Source organism: Patiria miniata, unplaced genomic scaffold, assembly GCF_015706575.1.
Source record: "Patiria miniata isolate m_02_andy unplaced genomic scaffold, ASM1570657v1 HiC_scaffold_17, whole genome shotgun sequence".
NCBI classification, from domain to species: Eukaryota; Metazoa; Echinodermata; class Asteroidea; order Valvatida; family Asterinidae; genus Patiria; species Patiria miniata.
In genome coordinates, this window is record NW_024037055.1 from 2046387 (window position 1) to 2064233 (window position 17847).

Here is a 17847-nt window from a genome sequence, read left to right on the forward strand (position 1 = left end):
ATGTACATAGGCTTTGCACTTTAATGCATCCTGGCACTTGGAACAACGCGTGGTCAAAACCACAATGATATCTACCACAACCTGTAATGTGGCTAGCTGAACGGCCTTGCGCCAGCCACGAGTACTGTACATGTATGTAAAAACAAATGAATGGAATGATTTATGCTTACTCATATGGCTCCCAATCAGTGGTTGAATTAGACCTTCAAAAACACCCATGACCTACATGTACAATGTACATGTGTGAATTTGTTCATTTACCGTATACCGGTAGTGTACAATTTGCATGCATGTCCAAACAAAATCTCCAACTGTGCTAAATCAACGAAAGCGCATACAGTACATACATGTACACTGTACTGTACAACATTGCACATGTACATGTACATGCGGGCAGGCCGTCACCGCAAGTTTTTTTATTGTTGGGCAAATTAGGACCGAGTTAAGAGGACTTTCTGTTGTCCCCGCAGCGTCCCATAGTACCATGGGACAACTCATGTGTAGTCCCCACAACAACGTAACAAGAAAACATGTAAATATGCACATTTACATGTACATTTATGGGAGCACATCACATGTGCACATCACATGTGCACATAATTCACTATGTCATAACCACAACACACCCACCAGTGCTGGTTTATTGATACTCCCCCAGACTTGATCATGGTGATTGCAAGGAATTCACAGCGTGAGTCAGTTGCACACTCTCGTCTAAGAGTGTGTAATTGAGTAATAAGAATGTGAATACAATGCATTCTTGCCATGTCTGCTACCGGGTATATTCACATGCGCACTCAGGTTTTCTCCTACATGAACACATCAATTGACACAATTATGGAGAAATCAGTACCAAAAGTGATTATTATCGTAGGAGATTCACAATATTTTGTTGAAATTTATTTTCAATATTTAACCTTTTAAATTACACCTTACACTGTATGTATGGCACAAGTTGTAGTAAACATTAATTCGCCGTGTATGTTCATGTACTCATAGTTAGATGCAATTCAGTGTGTCCACGTGAGTTTTGGCATATTTTTTTGTACGATATCTAACATCCAACAATTTATGAAAAGAATCCTCCTGTGCACAAAATTGAACACAGGGTACATGGACATTCATGCTTGCTTTAACATCAGACAGCACCAAACTGCCAAATTCCAGTCTTTTTGGTGCTCACAGTTTGTTTTGAAAACCACAAATCCCTGCCTTTTAAACTCAACTATAGGCCTACACACTCTCTCAGGATCTAAGCAAACAGGAGGATTGCCCTGGGCCAGTATTCTGATAAATATACAGATAAAAGTGGGCATTTATTACCGGTAACAATGGATGGGATAATAATACCAAACAGTATACTGGTGGGGCCAGTTTGGGGTATGGGATGTTGACAGGGTTAAGAAGCATTATTTGGGGGGGAGCTTTTATTGAAGGTGTGATGACACGTGAGGCTCTGCTGGCCCAGAGTCACAGCTACTGTACAATTGATGAAACTGTTCTTCTGTAAGGACCCATCTGGAAAAGTCTGGCCCTTTTGAAGCAAAAAAGGAACGAAGACATGAATCAAACAAGGAATGTTCAAGGGGAAAAGTCGCCTCCGCACAACAAAGACCACAACCCCTTCCTTGCTACAGCCACAATTCCACATGATTTAACTAAAAATCCTTCCCTCCCCCCCCCCCCACCCCACAAAAAGAAATGTTTGGCAAGCTACAAGTTAGACTCTCAGCCATGTCGGCCAGACTGTTTCTCCGGCTAGACTCAATGACAATTTCCTTATGACATTATCCCGATTGTCAATAATAGGAAATTTTGGTTTCAGGGTCTTTAATATACTTGTAAGAAAAATTACTGCAAAGTGTTTTTTTTGTTTTAGTTTTGAAACTTGGATAACTGGGACCCACCTAGAAAATAAATTATGAAGTTCTTATCTGTAAAGGAATTTGTTTTTACTCCGGTATGAATTGTAATGTGTTCCAATAAAAAAGTATGTACATTTTAAATATAAAATTTCTTTATGAGCTAGAACACAAGCATGCACATTGCACAATGAAAATGAACATTTTATTTTATGAACTGCATGCTTACAACCATTTTCTTCAATTTCTCAAACAAACAATTTAAGTTTAAAAGTGTGCCTACCAGTACGTTCTCGGCGGTTCTACAGATAGAGTAGTGTACAACACACCAATTATACCATCCCCCAAATCCCCTGAATTTGCAGAACACATGGACATGTCATTGATTCCTCAAAAACTCCCACGAGATTTCACTCAAAACCTGCTTCACATTTTTTTCCAAATTTGTAAAATCAATAACTAAACTCTTTCCCACATTGCTCTGACAAAACCTCTTTCAGGGGAGATTTGTCAGCCCAACAATGACAGACAGAGGGGGGGGGGAGGGATTGATCTGCTAAATTCTCTCAACTGCCATAGTCGTCTTTTTAAGCGTAACTACACGTACATTGATCTAAGAAAATTATTGCTATATGCTGAATGTGAAGTACTCCAGATTTTGGTTTGTAAGTTTTGCGCATGAAGGAATTTTAATCCAAATAATCACTGCATATTTAACAAGCTTCCTACACTGTACATTTAATAGCAATGTTTTGTATTTTCACCAATCGGAGGGGGTGGGGAGGGGGAGGGAGTACAAATGTAGGAGGGGGGTACATGTACATGTACATGTACATGTCCTTGTACATATACATGACGTAGTTTTCAAAGGCAACTTCGAAGCAACCAAATGCAAATCGTGTTAAAGGAACTCGCAAGGAAAACAAAAACAACAAGTATCCGTCTTTCTTAACGGTTTGTTGAAATCCTTCAGAAAATGTTTGACAAAATTAAAGTTTGTCTGTCATTTTCTTCTTTAAGATTGCCTTGAATTAATGCTTGAATATACCTGTAATGCTGCGTGTGACATGGCCTTACTATAAAGGTATGACAAGCATGATTAAAACATTGAAAATGTACACTGTACACTTTGTGTACAGGTTCAACTGTGCACATGAATAATTTACATGTTACATCTACGTGTATGTGTTTTGCCCAATCAAAAATTTGTTATTATTGGATCCCCAAATTGAAAGACAATGTAACCAAATCTCAGACAACAGCTTCCCTCAAAAAGATGTGTAATTCAATTGCCAGCCATATTAATTTGATTGCCTCCGAGTAAATTGACGAGGAGTTGCCTAATGAGCAACTGCTTCTCAATGGGTTGCCATGGGAACAAAGACTGCGCAAAGCTGTCATAACATAAAATGAAATTTCAGAATAAACGAGCGGCAGCGCTTACAATTTTCCAGTAATTTCTCATGGCTGACGATGCTGATATAATCATTGTGATTGAATTATAAGGGTAAAATTTCCTTACAATTTAATAAATACAGCAAATGAGGTACTGTAGTTCTTGAATTGTTTTTGTTTAAAAGCTTCCCAAAATTACAATTTGACATTTAGAACAATGTATTGAATATGAACAATTGTTGCTTGTGTCACTATTGTAAGGCTTTTGATGATGTGTCACTGGACAGTTTTAATACTAGTTTTGTTTTTTCATTTTAATTTTTTAAGGTACATTTTGTAGTGTGGATAAATTAATATTGTGAAACTGGAACTCAACAGCTCAGAAAAAAATAATTTCCTAACTTGACACGTTATTCTGTGTCTGTACAATTTCAACATTCCACTGTTCTACTGAAGGGAAAACAACCAACATTTGAAACGCTCAGAACAAAACATAAATGGAAAGTAAAATGTTACTCCAATTTGACATCACAGCTTGTCTAGTCAAAATAACAATGTGCTGACCACAAACACCGCATTACCAATGCACAACACATGGCACTAGCACATGAATATTTCTGTTTGCTCGACGAATGCCTCACGTATTACTCACTGACGATGGGGAAACACCCTGCCGTGACATACAACAGAAATACGCGTGGCGCAGCTGTGGGTGGGACACCGCTCATAACGAGTACCAGTCACATATTACGAGTCTCGTCACTTAAATATACTGTAGACACCCATCTGTCTGTATGTCATCATTGGAACGTGATGACATCATATTAAATACAAAACTGACAAGTTGGCTGGTTTTGTTTAACAACGATTTGAATAAGGCCCAAAAATTGAACGGTGTGTTTCCAAAAACAAAATGGTTGGTAGTTGTATGTTATTAGCGTTTAGGGCACTATGTACATTGTTTGGAAAACAACTGAAAACCCTAAATCTAGGAGTTCGCTCAGATTACCAGAAACAAACATATTTGTTTATTTTTTTATTAAACAATTTTGGTGTTTGGGGGGGCCTTGCTGAAATTAGATGTCTGGTTTTTTTTTGGTTTTTTAATATTTTTTTTTTTTTTTTAATTTTAGGCCAACTTACAATACAACATTACACCCACCCAACATGTACATACTGTGTACACAATTCATATAATGTGTCGCATTTTGATGTCCATGTCAAATAAAAAGAAATTTGTGCGATTTCAAGTATTTAAGTGCCGACTAGATGCTTGTAGAAATGTCTACTGCACATAGTACGCTTCTTGACAATTTCTAATGTTTACTTACACAATTATGCAGTAAAAATTTGTGTAATTAAGGAGTTGAAACAATAAATGTCCACTACATGAGTTGACAAGTAAAAGTAAATAAACACACAAAGCATGTACATGTAGTAGTTGTTTGATGTGTATACATATATTTTGACAGTTTGACCTGCAACCATTTTCCTTTCATTTTTCTAGCAATGCAATATCATTACTCATAATATCTAGACTAACAATACACAAGGCTTGCACGGTATGTAAGATCCAAAGTTCACTGCATACTGACAACTAAATAATGCGGGCCTGCGATATTTATTTAAACAGCATGGTGTAGTGGTCTTGTATTAGGGCTACAAAAGTCAACATGCCAACTGATAATGAAGCCAAGGCAGGCTTATTTATTTCATTTGTTTTCTAGGAGGGAGCTTGTTTAATTGGAATTCAGACATCATGAGGTACATTTACGAACGAAGTGACATCAATATGAACATCAGACACATGTTGCTGGGAAACATGTGCATGTAGGCCTACATGTATGTGCTTAAATTAAGTTATTAAGCATGATCAATGCAATGAATGTACAATCACTTTAAGGCAAATATAAATTATGTACCGGGTGCACATCCCATCATTCCCAAAAGATTTTTTTCAAGTTCTATTTTGTAACTCCTGACTTATTTTGATAAAGTGGTTAGAACTTCAAACAACTGGTGAAGTTTGAACATGATCATCATCATAAAAAAAAATGTTCCCAAGACAGATGTTCAAGGCGAGTCTGTCAACATTAATTTCCCCTTGCCACAACACCGAAACCAACATAAAATAAACAGACACTCCACTGAATGTAATGTATTTATAACACTCAGGAATGTGGGTTAGTTAACCTAAGGTCAGAAAAACCCTTCAACAAATCTGCAGGGATCGCATACTCCGCCCCCAAAAAACATAAAACGACTCTCCAATACACACAGGTAAACTATGAATTTATAAGCACTCCTTAGAACTTGGAGAGGGAGAAATTACAAAAGCTTTTTGGTTGAACTGCGGACAACAATGCTAGACTTCCTACGCCATTTGTCCATTTAACAATGGAGAATGTGTCTGTGACAAAAAAAACAATTCAAAAGGGATGTCATGGTATGGATTTCTTTGTTTTGTTTTCGAGGGGGGAGGTTTTGAATGATTGGCTTTTCCAACACTCACCACGTTTGACTGAAAGGAAGATTTCTTTAGCAGAAAATAAATACAGTCATTTGGATTTATGTATGTAGTGTTGGAATAAAGGGAATTTTAAACATGCCATGCTTTGTGTTTTAATACAATAATACTATTCCGTAAAGTAAAATGAATTGATTGGGGGTTCTCAATATAGTTTGGAAGTAAACGCACCAAAACACCTTTCAAAAAGCCAAAATTCCTCTCAGGGCTGTAGTTTTTTTTTATTCAGTAATAAATTAATGCATTGTAATTTCAGATGTTTATTAAAAAAAAAACACTGTACAAAAAACATTGCAAATCAAATGTAACTGAATGAAAAGAATTAAAATTGCTAGCTCAATCTTCTAACCAGAAGTGATCAGAATACACATGTACTTTCATTGGCAGTCCACATCTTAACAGTAAAACATTAAAATTTATATTCCCAACACAAAGTTCCACAATGCAAAATATAGCGTTCTAAACATGCAATTGCTAATGTTTCATATCAACCCTTTAAAACATACAACCATTATGTTCAGCTGGACAAATTTTCCCTGGCTTTTCCTTCTCGTCTAATTTTGCTATTATCTACGTAATTTCATAAACAAGCACTGAAACACATCACTTAACAACATGCACAAATTACCCTACAATTTACAAACACTCAATTCAGTTATATTTTCAGTTCAGGCCTTAGCTAGGCTCCCCTAGTTCTTAATAATTAATATTAATATTGGGCGCAATCGGTCAATTTGCGCGATTGCGTTGTGCGATGGGTCGATTCTGTAGGATATCTCTGACTTCAGTAACCTTTATAAAAAAAATCGTCCAGAGTTGTGAATTAGAAAGAAAAGGTGTTTGACTGGTGGCAGGAGGTTCGACCGATAACGCAACCCAACGACTGATGGTGCACATCGACCCAACATTATTATAATAATCTTAATTCTTATCAATCGCTTCACTTAGTTTTACTTTTAGTTTTACCAACAACGTTTTTGATCTTACCAATGATACAAAACAATGTTTTTGAGCTGTAGGCCTACCTGCGTTCATGGAGTTCATGTGCACAAATCTCAGATAACCTGCTCTTTTCTATGTTAAATTAAATATTTAATATCAAAAATGTTTGATTGGTTCCACTAGTATGGGACCACCTGATCACGGTTGAACATTAATATGATCACGACCTAAGCTGTGATTGACATTCATTGACATGTCTCACTGCACTGTCTACATTGCTTAACCGTACAATTCAATTTCAAACGCCGATCACATTTTGAACTTACCTACGTCCACTGTATCCATCAAATCAAAGTTGTCTGCACTCTTAGGATAATCCCTCATATTCCGCCCGCTTATATTCAATATTCCAGTCATATGGGCATCCTCTAGGACCTTTTCTAGGGACCGCAATTGGGCCCCTCCTAGGTGGTGTGCAGCGGGGAGCGCCATTTTACTCAGCGGTATCAAGAAAATTTCGTCTGGAAAAAACCAACCCGGAAGGGCTTGGCAGCAGAGGGCGCCATACTAATTTTGCGATCAAAACTTTTCTAAGTTAGAGGGCGCTATTACTGCTTTTTTGATCGAAATTCTGCAACGCAAGAGGGCGGTATAACAACACTTTTCCAGACAAAACGTTAACAGCAGAGGGCGCTTTTTAACAGTATGAATATTCAAGAGGGCGCCATTTGTCTTGAGATTTCAATAACAAATAGCGCCCTCTATTTTAAGTAGTTTGTGCGCAAATGTGATAGCGCCCTCTATACAGCGCCTTTTTCATAATGTAATCGTTATAGCGCCCTCTACTAAAACAGTCATTTACCGTAAAAGTGATATAGCGCCCTCTAATTAACAACGGTTCTAAAACTAAAAAGGCGTTACAGCGCCTTTTAACACACAATCACTACCATTGATAACGATTTTGGAACCATTCCTTTTTGGGCTTATTTCACTCATCCAACCTTCAAGAGCATACATTAGTTTTGAATAAAACTTGCATAATTTTTAATATTAACACTGCATAATTCTGCCCACCACCGCTACATTTTTCCGACCAGCACATAATTACGCAATACAAGCAAATGTTTTTAAACATGGGCCAAAGCTAGGGAACCCCTTTATTTTACCATCATCTAGTGAATAATAAGATGTATAATAAGATGTGTGAGAAATTGAATTTAACAAAAGATTTAATTTCATTACAATTTTAGTACATTTGTAGTTGGATGTACAGCTGTAAAAATAAAACACCTTATGGACGGATAAAGATACTGTGTGATTATCAAAATTAATTTCAATTTATGTCAGTTGGTATAAAAAAAATCAAAGTCATAATAATTTTATTATAAAAATCATTATAAAAAAAATATTAAAAATCAATTTTCGGAACAATTTGATTTTACAAAATTCAAGGCACATGGGTTCATGTTTTCACACAGAAGACTTAAAAGAATCATCTTGCAAAAACACTGGACGGCTTAAATATTTAAGATTTGGAATTAATATCAAAAACAAGAGTTTGGAAAAAATTCTTTTGGAAGTTTGTTCACATCTACATTCCAAGTTGATTCCAAATGTCCCCAAAACTTAAGGTCAATGCGCCATGCCGCATAATTTTCTCGGGAACTCTATACATAGCATTCTTTTAACAGTAAACCTCTCCCCTTGCCAAGACAAACCAATCCAAATTGTTCTATTTACAGAGCAAACTTTTACCGCAGAACAGACTGGCTCTACTTCTTTTTCTTTCCTTTCTTTTTGCCGGATCCCTTCTTTCCTTTCTTTCCCTTCTTCTTCTTCTTCTTGCTGTAGGGGCCAAGTTGCCTGCGGACCATGATGCCACGCCACCAAGATTGTAACTAAAGCAACCATAAACAAAAATTACCATCACCAAAATGAATAATTATGAACAAAAACAGTTACTCAGAAAACAATGGGACTCTTTTCAGAAAAAAATCTGAGATGGTCAAAACTACAATTTCAAAGTAATACATGTACTTTTGAATTTTTTTAAGCTTGCTCGTTTGTTTAATGAACTTTAAAGTTAAAAAAAAGAATAATACTGACAGAAATCACCACACAAAGGATCTAGTTCCATCAATTAAATCTGGTATGATATTTGCAGCAATGCAACATCAAAACTTCCTTATAGTAATACTTTCTCAATTTCTATCTTCATATCATTCCCCGTCTTCATATAAGTGTGTCAAAGTTTTTTTCCCCTCAGATTATCACTCTGGTGGTTTATCTGTCTATTATCTTCCCAGCTTCTAAAACTGTCCGGCCAAGTTGCTTTTGAGGAAACCTTGCTTATTACCGGAAATAAATTAATAACAAAGATAGAAATTTGCCCTTGGACACATTTATAGTGTCTTACCTTGACTGTTGACTTGAGTTCTTCAAGTTCTTGTTCCTGTAATCTTCGAATCTTCTCCTTGTCAATTCTGTCTTCCACAACCACTTGCTCATACTCGGCATACTAAAAGAAATAATTTCAAGCATGTGTTTTTATCTACTAGACAGTGACAGCTTCAAAGTTAAAGCTAGACGGTATAAAATTCTTAAAACTGGTTCTTCATACATGTAATATGGGCAGAACATCAACTGTTTCACAAGAACTACATCAAACAAATAATAAGGAAAGAACAATGTGCAGGTATTTTAAAAAAATAAAAATAAAAATAAAAATCTACACTGCCTGCAAGTTTTCAAGTTTTTAAATTTTTTAATTTTAGTTTAAGGAAGTTGTAGCCTTACCAGTTTAGTCAGTTCTTGCAGTCTGGCCAGGTCGCTTGCTTTGGACGCCTTCAATACTTCCAGTTGATGTGTTTTCTGATCCACGTCCTTGTCGTACTTCTCCATCCAGTAATCAACCTTCTCTTCCAACTCCTAGAAAACAAATGGAAAATGTCAAGGTATTTTTTGTACTGAATTAGCCTAAGGCATTTTGTAAAGAACCTTTCTTAACCCTTCCTTAAGCGCTTGGCTCTACTTTTCTCAATCTTGCACACACAAAAATCTCCAGAACATCCTCTTAGATTTTGGAGGATCTGGGAAGGTAAAAGTGAATAAATATTGAAATGGATCGCACGAGAATGTTTGAGGTTATCACCAATCTCTAGTAAATGTTAACTCAAGTGTGGGATTTCAGGCTCTGAAATCTGAATCATCGTAGTGGTACCCTACCAAATGAGCTGGTAAATCCAATCTACCAATCTGGTAAATTCAATGCTACAAATTTTTGTAAATGTTTCGTGAACTATGAAGCATTTTCAAGCACACTTCTTTCACTAACCACCTTGTGTGTCTTTATACTCACCGACTGATGTGCCTTGAGGTACTGCTCAATCTCCTGGTTGACACGAATCTCTTCATCAATCTTCTTCTTAATCAGCTGCAAATCAAAGAAAGAGTCCATATCAAAATAACTGAATTCAAAATAAGCATGGCACTTCAGCATGCTTCAGTGTCTCATTTGGAACTAAGACACAATGTCCATTGCCCAACGACTTAAACTGGCTGATCTACAAGATTACTCTAACTTCATCATCTTCAAGCCGTTTCAAACTCAGCATGCATCAGAGCTTAAAGGGAGTAATACTCAATATTCAAGGCCTTGAATTCCTGGACTCCAGCTGCTAGACTTTGGACTTTGTGTTTGAGGTCTCCACAGTCGAAATCTCACCCCACAGCTTCTTTGAGCATGGCACTCAATGTCTAAGAACTTGAATTCGCTTGGCCAAGGACTTGACTCGAGTTACAGACTCAGGACTTGGACCCGGACTCTCAAGAGGCTCAAACTCACCTCAATCTCATCCTTGAGCTGCTTCTCGCTCAGCATGCACCTCTTCTGGACCTGGTTGACGGCCACCTCTGCATCCTTCTGGACGTACTTCCCTTCCATGCTAGTCTTGGCTTTCATCTCCTGCAGCTGGTCCTTCAGATGGGCGATCATCTCGTTGCGTTGCTGGATCTCTTCTTCAAGCTCTACCTTGACGTTCTGAATCTGGCGTTGGAGGCTGCGGATGCGCTTGCGCCCTTCCTCCTCCCTAGGAAAAAAACAATGCGATAAAAAAATTGGCGAAAAGAAGGGAGTAGTCAGTGTTTAATTCTTAAAAACTCTGATAAACATACCACTTAGGACCTCTTGCTTTTATAACAAATGCATCTCCCTTATAGATGTTGAAGCCTCGCACCTCATGTGTCAGCGCACGCATGTCAGACTTTTGTCAGACCTTTTGTTTTGCAGTCATAGTCATGATTGGTCAATAAGCTTAATGAATTAACCTATTATTGCCAACTAGTTGACCAGATTGTGTTAAGCTCAACTCCAAACCATTCAAAAGACCACAACTATTTTTAGTCAAATGAAACTAAGACCGTATTTTTCCGCAATATTGAGGCTTCTGGAGACACTGTCTTATTTGACTCTTTACACTCACTTGAGGATGGTGTTTTGCAGTTCGGCCTTTTTATCGCGCTCTGCCGTGACCGACTGGATGAGACTCATAAATGTCTTCTCTAAGGTGATCTCGTCCATGGCCTCAGACAAGACGTCTTGGAGAAATTGCCTGAATTAAAAAAAAAAAAACACAGAAATAAGACAATTATTTAAATGAAATTATTTTCAAACCTGTGTGACAAAGATGTGAACTTATGGAACAATGCAATACATTGTTTTATCTGTTGATTTCTTTTTGATCGTCAAAGACCAGTGAATCCCTTTAAGTTTCCAGCCTTCACCTATCGCCCTGCATCTTGCCCAAGTTGTCTGAGGTCAGCGGGCTCTGCTTGAGACTCTTACTGAACGTCTGCGTGGCGTGGCGTATCCCGCCCACCACGCTGCTTATCTCTTCCTCTGTCGCCCTCAGGTGGTTGGCATCCCCCTTCCTGCCCCCCGCGCGGAGCTCCGCCCTCTTGGAGATCAGCCCCTCATACTTGGACTCCAGTTGCTTCTGGCTGTCTATGATCTTACCGATCTCATCTCCCACCATCTGTGACAAACAAAAGTTGACCTCATAAGGGTTTTCCTGATTTCTTTATTTGATTTCATTTCTTTTCTCCTTTTTTTATGATGGGGAATAGGTGGAGGGGTGGCCTTTTTTTAAGATAACTTTCACTTGCAGTGAACAAGTTTGGACGCAGACACATATTCAGGAAACTGCCCCAGACCTAATTTTTACCTTACAGTTGATAGGGTAGAGGTACTTAAAGAGTTCGCAACATATCATGATTTCATTTCCTTTCTTTTGTGTTGAGTGGGGGGAGGGTGTTGGTATAAAATATCTCATGATGAAGAATTCAGCGCTTACAGGGTTAGTCGTTAGTATGTACACTTTTCTGTGACAGACATTTGTGGTTAGCAGAGAAAGAAACTAAGTCAAGTTTATGATCTCATTTAAACAGAGAACTCAAATTCCAAAGATGACTCCTCCACTCGCCTCATTTGCATCCGGTCTCCCCTCAAAAGTCTGGGGCATAATCTTGCCCAGGATGGCTAGCTGGTCCACGGTATCCTCCAGCACCGTGGTGATGTAGACAGAGTCTAGATCCGTTAACTCCGACATGGTTACCAATGATGTCGCTGCTTGCTCACTAGAAATCAAATTAATAGCAAAGACAGGAATCAAGCACATTGTAAACATTTTAACTTTAAATTATGTACTATGAAAGTGAGGGTGGGTGGGTAAGATTCGTTCACAACATGGAATGCAATTTTGGACTATATTTAGAAATCCTCTAGAGCCACACACATTCTGCAATTTATATGCAAGATTCCATTTAAAACAATAAAAGAACGCAACTCTTACTTCAAGTTTGGGGAAAAGACCAACAAAAATCAAAATGAGCATTACAGCCGAGAATCGAAACATGCCGGTCATGAGGATTCTTAGTCTCGCGAATTTTTTGGTTCTTTAGCCGGCGATGTGCCGGCTAAAGAACAAAAAAATTAAGGTTTAAGGTAAGATAAATATTTTGATTAAACATGTTAAATAAAACTATAATTTTTATTTAAAAAAAAGATAGGCCTAGGCCCGGACTCCTGAGGCTATAGCCTATGCTATAGCCGGCCTTTAGAAACAATTTCGGAACAACACATTTTTAAACAGTCATTGACATTGACAGTAAATTACCTCAACAAACTAGACAAACATCTTCTTTCCTTGAGGAAATTTTCCGAGAACGAATATCTGCTTAAATATTGGCACCCTGTTGTGTTGTGATACTGCGGTCCGGTCCGTCCCGCACAGTGCAATGCAGTGTTGTTTATTCGTTTCCAAGCTTCTGCGCTGCTTCGCATAATGTCATGTACAGGTCAAATGTTAGGCTTCATCACATTGTAAAATTTCTTTTACATGCTATCTTCAAGAAAAAATAAATTTTCACACATCAAAAAATTAAATTAATAAATTTGTATGACCTAAATATATTTTTCGAATGTACAAATAAGTCTTTAGTAAATTGAATCTATTCTATATTTGGGTTAAAAAAAGTTATACTTTGAATTTATTGGAGAAAATAATTTCCCAACTATCAAACAAATGTTCTGCCTTTTCGATTTTGGCCATAGAAGTCCAGCAAAAGGTACAAAACAAGCCAGAATGTTAAGGCAACTAATAGCATTAAATGGACACATACGTGAAAAATAAGACGTTGTTCGTGTTTATTACTTATTTTTCTTTATTTTGATGAACTAAAGAGAGGATGATGGTTTCATTTTAGAGGGATTTTGAACGATGGAATTCACTCAGTACAAGTCCGTGATTAATCGTGATCGGTCATGTGTCGGTGTGATGAGAGAAAATAAATCACGAAATTATGAGTTAGGCCTAAAACAAACGTTATTTCTTAAAACAAACTGAAAGGATCGTTCAATTATAAATCCCACTAATCGAATTCCTTATCGTCCCTATGAAAAAAAGGGAAAACCAGATGGCTTCCATAGTTCCATTTCCAATAATAAAAAGTTGTCCGGAAACTGGGCATGTAGCTGGGCCCATTTCGTTTCTAAACCGGCGCGGCCAATGTATTAAGTGTGGTAGGGCCCATGAGAAGCACTTTAATAGTCATTAAGTAGACTTGTTAATCTCTTTTTTGCGCCATTTATTGTTAAATAATAGGATTTGTCAAATTTCTTCCCCCCTTTTTTTTTTGGGGGGGGGGGAGCGAGGTTGGGGGAGAGCGAGAGGAGGGAGTTGGAACTTGGAAGGATCTGAAGTGAAGGGCAATTTTTTAAAACAACATTAGCCTATATAACACTTTAACAGTTATTTCATTTTATTTTTTTCAGGGACTTGAGGCTGCAACATCATGGTTGCCACAACCAGGTAGGTATATTATTACATAATGACAGATTACATGAATTAAAGTTAATAACTTCAGTACTATGGCCCTTTGCAGAATGATATTGGTGTAACCGTTTTCTTCTTCACTTTTCTCCTCAAAGACTTTACATAAGAGCGGTGTTCACAGGCTACAAGCGTGGCCTGCGCAACCAGCATGAGAACACAGCGCTGCTGAGAATCGAGGGCGTGGAGAACCGCAAAGATGCTGACTGGTATCTGGGCAAGAAATGTGCGTACGTCTACAAGGCCAAGAAGTGAGTGAACGGGCTAAAAGCTTTTCCTTGATTTTTTTTTGATTTCCTGTGTAGGTTTATGCCATTAGCCACTGTTGTACCCAGGTCCCCTTTCATGAGCTACAGATTTTTTGTATCCTTTATTTTGACATCCAACACTGGTGACACAGTAACCCAGACTTTCCTCTTGGGCAATACCGTTTCAAAATGGAATTCCAACCCATCTGTTACAGAAATGAGTGTCTGGTTGAAATTGACATGGTTCATAATGATTCATCAGTGATTGTTCTTTTCTTCCCCGCTGCAGCAAGAAGAGGCCAGCTGGCTACACCAAAGCCACCAAGACGCGCATCATCTGGGGCAAAGTGACCCGACCCCATGGCAAGAGTGGCGCCGTCAGGGCCCACTTCAAGGCCAATCTCCCCCCACAGGCCATGGGCAAAAGGATCCGAGTGGTGAGTTGCCTGTAGACTTTGGGGAAAATACTGACACCTATTTTGGACTGAGTTGCACCAAACTTAATAAATCCGAAAATTAGAACTATTCCTTATGTTTGAAAACTTAAGACGGACTTTGTGCAAAAGGTGGACTGTTCAAATCAAAACAACTACAGAGTCCAAATAAGTACATAACATTGACGGTGTTTGAAAATCATATTCTGTTCGGGTCAACTTGAGTCCTACACTCCTACTATTTTGGTTCAGGATGACCTTGGAATGCCTATCTGAAAAGGATGCGAGGCATTATACCAGACACCCTTGCTTGACAAAAAGGCAACATGTCGGCCATGGATGATCCCCAAAACAGGAATTGAGGTTTTAGCCAGAGCAGTATCTGAGCATCTTTTGGATGTCACGTGCATAATTCTGGGCAAATTTGTTGAAGATCAATATTGAAATGGTGACAAAAGAGGGACTGTTGGCTACGAGTACAACAGAAACTATGCTTACAACAATACACATTGCTGCCAGTCATGCCACCATTCTGACTCATTGGCCTGATGAGCAGGGATAAATGGTAGCATCTCCGGTGTAAACATGCTCACTGTATAAGTACACGTTTTAACTCAAAATACCTTTGCTGTGATGATAACCACTAGAGACCAGAAACTGACGTGTCTCACAGACACACTGACTGCCAAACTAGAGGCTGTTTCTGAGCAAAGGAATACTAAAATATCAACCTGGGCCCAATTCCATGGAGCTGCTAAGCATTTCTGCTTAGCAAACTTGACGCTAAGCTTAAAATTAGCCGAGTACCAGTCAGTTCCAATAAAAATTGCATGACATTTTGGTTGGTAAACTGTTTTTGCTTAGCAATTTTTGTTTGTGCTAGCAGCTCTGTGATCGGCCCCTGATGTTTGCTTTTCACAAATGACATCAAGAAATTGCTGGCATTTTCAGACTTTTCAGTTTATTGTAACAACTTTGTTTCCTCTTTTCTTTTGTGTTCAGATGATGTACCCCTCTCGTATTTGAGATGTGTTGGTCACTGGATGAGCCCTGTTGTTCCAGAGTACAAGATGAAGTTGTTAAGGTTGTTAATAAAATAAAGAGGCAAGAAAATAGATAAGTAAAAACTTGTTTCCCACTTGTCCATTATTTTGCAGTTCTGTGTGTTCGTATAGCAAGTTTTACAAACACTCTTATAAAACCATATGAGAAACAAACACAACTGCATCAAAATCAGTTTCCATTGTTTTAGCTGTATTTTCAGCATAAAATTTACATACAGATTTTATACAACATATTTGATAACATTTATCATGTACCTCGCAATGAAAGCATGATATCTGAGTATATAATTTACCTTCATAGTAAAAATTAAATCACCTCCAATTCCACTTACAGGGTTCGAAATTAGCTGTAGCCCGCTAGCCAAATGCTAGTCAAAACAGCCGCGGGCTAGTCAAACTATTTCTTAAGTAGCCTGGCTGTCGAGTGAAAGATTATTGGGATACGGCAAAGATGAAAGGACAGGAAGAAATAAATCATGAAATTCAGAAAGAAAACCCCATCAATTTGTGTCTGATTCTATCAACTGTTTTAAAAGGTTAAATTATTAGATCTGTTTATTAAAAACACTGACAAAATTGCCTCAGAATTGAGCCTGAAAATACACCATTTTGTATTTGAGATAAGAAAAAATGCCCGCAGGCTAGTTAATAGTCTGTCTCATGTAGCCCAGCTGGCTAGTGAACAAAAAAGTTAAGGTCGAACCCTGACTCAACATACTTAAATCGCCATGTGTCTGAGAAAGCACGATGTGTGTTGAGCTTTAACATTCTCTGACAAACTTGTGTCGCTAATTAAGAATGCACCAGTACAAAAATTGGACTGGGCACATTTCTTTTTTGGCAATTACTTCAAATGGAAAAGTGTCTGACGTAATCCCATAATTTTCAACAACACATGTTCTTTGGTCAACCAATATCAGCCAAAATGTGAAAGAAAATTGGAGATGTTCGTCCTTATATTTACAAACATTTGTTTTAAATAAAAGATATTTTTGAGATGATATTTTATCACAACATGTGGCAGTCGTTTAGTGTCTACATCTTCCTTACAAGTTTGTACAGGTTTTGGCCTCGATTATACAGCCATCAGTCTACGCAGGTAACCACTTCCGTGTCTTATTTCCATAAAAATTATCAACATGAATTGTTTATAAACTTATTTTTTTTCCAAAAAAAAATTGACCAAACAAATTCAACTGGTAATGTGACCCCTTGTACCTTCAGACCTTGTGACCCGTCTAAACACTTCAAAAGTCTTTTTAAAATATGAATGGATGAAAGGCTGGTGAACATTTTTATTATATAATGCTGGAAACAAAATTAAAAAGAAATATGTTACATTTCAGGCACTTTCTTGTTCATCACACTTGTCATTCCAAAATTTATATTTTTTCACTATCTTCATTATAAACCATTACAAAATACAATACATGATTGATACATCAATTAAGTTGGTTAACACTCAGTTATATGGCACGCAAGCAATGCATTTACAATACAGTACAAAGATATGTTTGACATAAAAATACACAAAAAATGCACCATAGACGCTTGCACTTTCTTGAGCAGCATGAAAATAAAAGGTCATACAGTACACCACAAAAATCAACAGCCAACTTGACCAAGCATACACTTGCTAATACATACAAACACACTGCTAATATAGAACACATTACCAATATAGAAAAGCAACAGTTTTCACAAGCAGTTTAAATTCCATCAATTCTCTTCAAAAAAAAACTTCCTCGACACCTGACATTACGATGAAAAACAAAGATTTACACACTTGACCATCTGCAAATTTACAATGTATATACAAACTGAACTCAACTAAATTAACAGTGTACCAGTAACCCAGAAGTCCGTATACCATCCCAAACTGCCCTGCCTGTTGCGCCTTGTACTGCCCCAAACCGCCCTGGGCAACACTCTTATGGTTTTATGAATTTATTAGACAGTATTACAGTGCAGTACAGTATGATACAAG

At 37.7% G+C, this 17847-nt stretch overlaps 3 protein-coding genes across 10 annotated transcripts in view; 1 reads left to right on the plus strand and 2 right to left on the minus strand.

Annotated features, from left to right (window-relative positions):
- The window catches only part of LOC119723379 (DISP complex protein LRCH3-like), a 42654-nt gene extending 35379 nt beyond the window's left edge, over positions 1-7275 (minus strand). For 3 of the 8 annotated variants that reach the window (XM_038193986.1, XM_038193991.1, XM_038193987.1), the window contains exon 1: positions 7053-7275. In XM_038193986.1, coding sequence (XP_038049914.1) covers positions 7053-7218 — 166 coding nt within the window. In that variant the 5' untranslated portion in view covers positions 7219-7275. The remainder of the gene's footprint in view (positions 1-7052) is intronic. The other 5 variants (XM_038193992.1, XM_038193989.1, XM_038193985.1 and 2 more) reach the window with 3 other exon arrangements.
- A 573-nt stretch (positions 7276-7848) lies between these two features.
- Positions 7849-13097, minus strand: LOC119723382 (dynein regulatory complex protein 9-like). Its single transcript, XM_038193996.1, has 9 exons — positions 12900-13097; positions 12207-12360; positions 11509-11759; positions 11208-11336; positions 10571-10814; positions 10085-10159; positions 9523-9654; positions 9143-9244; positions 7849-8624 (listed from the first exon to the last, which is right to left on the minus strand). The coding sequence occupies exons 1-9, from the start codon at positions 13064-13066 to the stop codon at positions 8499-8501; spliced, it is 1380 nt and encodes a 459-aa protein (XP_038049924.1). The 5' UTR covers positions 13067-13097; the 3' UTR covers positions 7849-8498.
- A 150-nt stretch (positions 13098-13247) lies between these two features.
- LOC119723383 (60S ribosomal protein L35a-like) lies at positions 13248-15923 on the plus strand. Its single transcript, XM_038193997.1, has 5 exons — positions 13248-13350; positions 14057-14093; positions 14213-14365; positions 14652-14799; positions 15799-15923. The coding sequence occupies exons 2-5, from the start codon at positions 14077-14079 to the stop codon at positions 15820-15822; spliced, it is 342 nt and encodes a 113-aa protein (XP_038049925.1). The 5' UTR covers positions 13248-13350; positions 14057-14076; the 3' UTR covers positions 15823-15923.
- The last annotated feature ends 1924 nt before the right edge of the window (positions 15924-17847 follow it).

Coding starts and splice junctions, on each gene's coding strand:
- LOC119723382 (XM_038193996.1), bottom strand. CDS start 13,066: ATGCGAAGCAGCGCAGAAGCTTGGAAACGAATAAACAACACTGCATTG. Junction 12,361..12,899: donor TGTTTGTCTAGTTTGTTGAG/GTAATTTACTGT, acceptor TTTGATTTCTAG/TGAGCAAGCAGCGACATCAT. Junction 11,337..11,508: donor GGCAAGATGCAGGGCGATAG/GTGAAGGCTGGA, acceptor TTTTTAATTCAG/GCAATTTCTCCAAGACGTCT.
- LOC119723383 (XM_038193997.1), top strand. Junction 14,366..14,651: donor TACGTCTACAAGGCCAAGAA/GTGAGTGAACGG, acceptor TCCCCGCTGCAG/CAAGAAGAGGCCAGCTGGCT. Junction 14,800..15,798: donor TGGGCAAAAGGATCCGAGTG/GTGAGTTGCCTG, acceptor TTTTGTGTTCAG/ATGATGTACCCCTCTCGTAT.